Raw genomic sequence first — 5,000 nt, 5'->3', positions numbered from 1 at the left:
GGTCATGGCTAGAATAAGAACTACAGAGAACCATGGCTGTCTGAAAGCCTGGGCCTTACACTTTCGTTAATTTTTTTTCTGTTTGTCAGTTTCTTTTGATTATGATCAAAAGAAACTAATTTAACAATATTATTATTCCATGAGTGTGCATTGGGGATGAGATGGTAAATAGCCAACGAGGTGCGTATAGTACCAAGATGGCCATAACCAGTCTCTTATCCACAAGCATGAATGGAATAAATTTTGTATTAAATTTTCATTAAATTATGAATGCTTGGACACTTAAAAAAAAAAAAGTCCAGCTTAGCAATACTTTACGCAAATGGTCTCCATATTACCTGTAGGTTAAACGGTATTTGAGCTCATAACCAAGATCAAGTGTCAATATTTAAGTTGTGAATTTCACAAAAGAAACATTTTCCTTGGTGTTAATTTTCAGAATAAACCTGACTCCAACAGATTTCAAAGACAATCAGATGCTGGCTCGCCCATTAGACAGCTATGAAAAACACAGAGCAACATTTCATCTTAACAAGACTGGTCGCATTAGTCTGTTTTTCAGGTAACACCTCATGCTATTAATATTTTATGCCATGTTACTTTCTCTACAGACTATGGTTATGATGAAAAGAGCCATATTATTTTACTTATTTTCAAAAGTGATTCATTTTCCCATTCCTCAATGTACATGACTGTACATGTATGTTTCAGTTGTTGTTGGTACAATAGGACAATGTTTGTGAAATGTGGAAATTTCACATCAAAATCAAAGTAAGTTTATGAAATTGGTTTGTTCTGCCATGAGGCAAGTAACTCTGGTTAGAAAATTCCTCAGTTTGAATTTTTCTTTTCCTTTTTTTTGTAGATTTAACCTCACAGCAGAACATTTTAGTGAAGAACCAACTAAGCCTTCAGCACAGCACAGAAAGCTCTGTAAAACATTTCACTTTAACAAGAAAGGTCGAATAATTCAGGTTAGTGTTTGCCCATCCTGAGTTTCAAATTTTCAAGCATCATTCTCATTCACCATACGTCGTTTTGAGATAATGATCACTGGGCTGGTAACTTTTTACTAGGGTGCAACACCGGGATCTCGGCCAGTAACTGATTTTAGCCAACTCGGCCTTCGGCCTCGTCGGCTAAGTATCAGGCGATATTCCGCGCGATTTCGCAGGATAATTATTAAATGTATAATATAAACAAGATGGAATAATCATGAAATACTTAGAATAGCTGAAACGTATATTTTGAAGTGACGTTTTCATCGCCGTGGCCTCTTGGTTTCTTTAACTCCCTTTTATCCATCTAAGAGAGGATGAAGAGAGAGAACACATCATCCACCATAGACCACTTTCATAAATGGCGACCAACTTTACATTCTTTTGTATTTATGTTAACTAGACCTAATGCCCTCGTTTTAAAACAAATATTCTTTTGAAATTTGCTCGTCGTAGCAAGGTTAGTAGGGCCTATTAGCATTAAAACAAAAGAATAATTTATTTGGCCGTCATTATGAAAGAGGTCTATACAATGATGTTTTAATTTTCAATTGGTTATGATGAGCGGCTATTTTAAAGAAGACACCTGATTGGTTATCCTTGGCTGCGTGACGATGGGCACGAGACCAAAATAACTTTCACAGCATTGTTTGCAATTTCTCCTTGGCCATGAAGATGTCCCAAGAGAAATCGAAAACAATGCCTATGCAATTTTTTGAGCTGGAAAAGAGGTGTACTATGGGATTTGTGCAAGTAGAGAGTCATAATCAGTGATTTCCGTGCGCAGGTTGCCAAGATACCATTTGAGGAGACGCATACCCTCATCAAGTGTTTGCGAGACAATGTGCCATCAGGAGTGTCACTTGACATGGAACTGGTAAACGGTGACTTTTTACCATGAGATCTCACTTAGTTTTGAACCACCAAAGCAAGTTGGTCGGACGCAGTCCAAAAAAGAGGAAATTGACACTGCTTTCATATCATTGTGATTGACATTCAACCACGCCATGGGTTTTTTGCTGTATATGCAATCTGTGTCTAGTCTTACGCCCATGTTACTTTATCCAGCTTCGTTCACAAGAAATGCGGGGAAAAGATGAAACAGGGTAAAAATCGAAAATATAGCGGGTGTAAATATTTAATATTTGGATGTTTATTTTCAGATCTCTTCTCAAGGTCTAGTTTCATATCGCCACGCACATATTGCTCCAGTTCTCCCAACACTACACTGTGCACTCAAAAGGCGATGTTCCTCTTTTCACGTGACCTCTTCGTCCTGCCCTTTATTAATTATGTTAATATAATTTATGCTTATGATTCAGTATCCATCAAAGAGTGAGAGGCCACTTGGGAAATTACCATAATACTCTTTGTTTGTTCCCCCAAATTTTGCAAAAGCATTGTTTTTGTTTTCTCTTGGGACCATTGTAAGTCCCAAGAGAAACTGGAAACAACGCTTATGCAAAATTTGTGGGGACAAACAAAGAGTATTATGGTATTTTCCTGGCCTGTGAGAATGAGGCATCTTTAAAAAACACTCATTCTGGCTAAAAGTTTTTTTTAAAGAAGAAGCTTTCCACCGCCTGAACTGCGGTCTTAAACGGGCTGAAATGATAAAACGAATAAGAAACCTTATATAGTGTGGTAAAACAAGAAAACAAGCGAATAAACATAAAAGCTCTTTAAAAAGGATGCTGTACTATCCTGTGAGTGGACACGAATTTTTGTCCGCATTAGGAGCGATCGCTGATACGAACGACAAGAGAGTGCTCGAATTGTGCTTGAAGTTTCGAAAAATATGCGCCAAATTTCGAATTAATGTTGGAAAGTTGCTACGATCTATAAAAAAAAGAAAAGAAAACCTCGAAAAACTGACGCATGCAGGCTAACTTCAACCATATAGTCTTTTTTGTGTCCAGTTATTCAATATCACGATCATGAAAGAACCTTTTTTGGCTGAGTACTGTATGTGGAGTATGCCCGAGCTCTAATTTGAATGTGAACGGGGTTCACGGTATCTAACTTTAACCGTAGAAACGAGGTATCTTCAGAGAAGCCGAAGTGTGATTTCAAACTGTCTAGCTTTATCCCCCTCGAATGTATAATTGAGCAGATATAAACACGGTAAGCATCGAGTAAGAATAGGCGAAAAAGCGAGTAATAACTGTCTTCCGAATTCCCTCCAAGTCAAATATGTAGTTTCCAGTCCTCCTCTCGGCCATTTCCTGTTCTTCGTTTTCAGCTTCTAGTAACATGTTTTGATTTCTTTTTCAGAGGAAAATGAAGGGATAATATTTAACCATCTGGGTTAGTATCGAAGGAGAAAGTGGGAAGAATACTTACACACCCATTTAGGCCTTGACTTTCTATTGAGCAAAGGCTATTTACGGCGATTCTCAAGCAGACCCGACTCTTGCAAAGGATGAATGTCTGACGAAAATACAGCGGAAAACTGCTAGAAGGATACTGTTTTCAAATTTCAAGTTTCCAGGATGACTTGTGTTAGGAAAGAGACACTGATAGAAAGATTTATCAAGCTATCGCTCTTAGATTCGAGGCTATTGCTGGTTTGCATGTGACTTCATGGTGGGCATGTTGGATGGCAAGAAGAATAACCTAAACTTTATTATTATGCGAAAAGATATCGTATTGTATTGCCATCCAACATGGCCGCCGTGTCACGTGGGTGCAAACTAAGAATTTGTGGGCAAGTTCTTAAGGCTGTTTAACGTGAAAAGAAATGAAGTTATATGCCTTATTCATAAATTGCAGCCAATAAGTTGTTTCTTTTGCCCTTGTGCCAATAAGACCAACTAGCCTCGTTTTGATAGATAATACACAAAAGAAATGTTGCTCTAAAGCAAGACTTGTTGGTCTCAGTAGCACGAAGACAAAGAATAATTTATTGGCCCAATTTATGAATACAGTTTATGGCTTTAGAAGGGAGTTTGTGCTTGTCTTTTACAACAACCCTAGCAACGACATCACTCCTTGTTTGAACCCAGGGGTCATATCAGAGATCGTCCGGGTGAGATTGGTCCTCAGTAGGACTTTTGGTGATAATGCCTGACGTTTCGACAACCTCAGCGGAAGTCATCGTGAGAGTCAACTGACATGTTTAGTGTTAGTGAATGGAAAAAGTGGCCTGAGGCCCGTTTCTCGGAAGTCCCGAAACTTTACGGGCCATTTTCGGGTGTCACAATTCCCTCTGTATCTCGAGAACGGAGAGGATTTAAGACGTGAAACTTCACATCAAGTTTGCTTTTTGTTACCTTGAAAACATCTTAAAAGATCAGCTTTCCTGAACAAGCGGTTGGCAGATTCACAAATGGCTTTTCGGGACTTTCGAGAAACGGGCCCCTGGTCTTTGACCGGATTTAGTCAGTAGAATCGTGAAGCGCTGTCTAGGAAAACTGTGATGGCCTGGTGCATCTCACTCTTCAGAAGTTCTGGTTCGTTTGACTGTTCAACTTTGGGGAAAAAGATTCAGTCCTTGCTTATAACAGCCCTTTTTTGCTTGCACCTTTTGTTCCCCCATTTCAGACCACGTGATGCTCTCAAGGGAATTTCATGAGTTACGCGTACATATACACGTGTATAATACGACATTTGAAGGAAAGTGTTCCCAGGAGTAATATTACGATACCTTGAATGGGGGAACAAAACGTGCAAGCTAGAAAGGTCTATTACTAGGTTTCAGTTAACGCGAATTTCTCTCGTAACACGGTTAAACGATAGTTTATATAGATGGACTAGTCAGGAACCTCTGGAAATATCAAAAGCGAGGAAAGGAAAGGAACTTTATTTAAGTGTTTAATCTTCTAGTGCTGTAGAGCACTAATCGGGGACACCGTAAATTGAAATTAACAAGTTAAGAAACGGTCCAGATAAGAACGATAGCAACAACGGCAGCGAACATGTTGGAATTCAATTGGTATGCAAAAAGTTGATAACTTTTCTATTGTCTGTACTTACTTCTGATTGGCTTAAACAGCAAAAGTT

The 5,000-nt window shown here is 38.7% G+C and overlaps 1 protein-coding gene across 2 annotated transcripts in view; it reads left to right on the top strand.

Annotated features, from left to right (window-relative positions):
• The window catches only part of LOC138025285 (uncharacterized), a 411,211-nt gene extending 406,258 nt beyond the window's left edge, over positions 1-4,953 (top strand). For both annotated transcript variants that reach the window (XM_068872518.1, XM_068872522.1), the window contains 4 exons: positions 440-562; positions 866-974; positions 1,786-1,882; positions 3,273-4,953. In XM_068872518.1, the coding sequence (XP_068728619.1) occupies positions 440-562; positions 866-974; positions 1,786-1,882; positions 3,273-3,310 (367 nt within the window). In that variant the 3' untranslated portion in view covers positions 3,311-4,953. The remainder of the gene's footprint in view (positions 1-439; positions 563-865; positions 975-1,785; positions 1,883-3,272) is intronic.
• Positions 4,954-5,000: the final 47 nt, after the last annotated feature.

This window comes from Montipora capricornis, chromosome 12 (assembly GCF_036669925.1).
Source record: "Montipora capricornis isolate CH-2021 chromosome 12, ASM3666992v2, whole genome shotgun sequence".
Taxonomy (NCBI): domain Eukaryota; kingdom Metazoa; phylum Cnidaria; class Anthozoa; order Scleractinia; family Acroporidae; genus Montipora; species Montipora capricornis.
The sequence above is the reverse complement of the archived record's forward strand: the minus strand, read 5'-3'. Positions and strand labels throughout refer to the sequence as shown.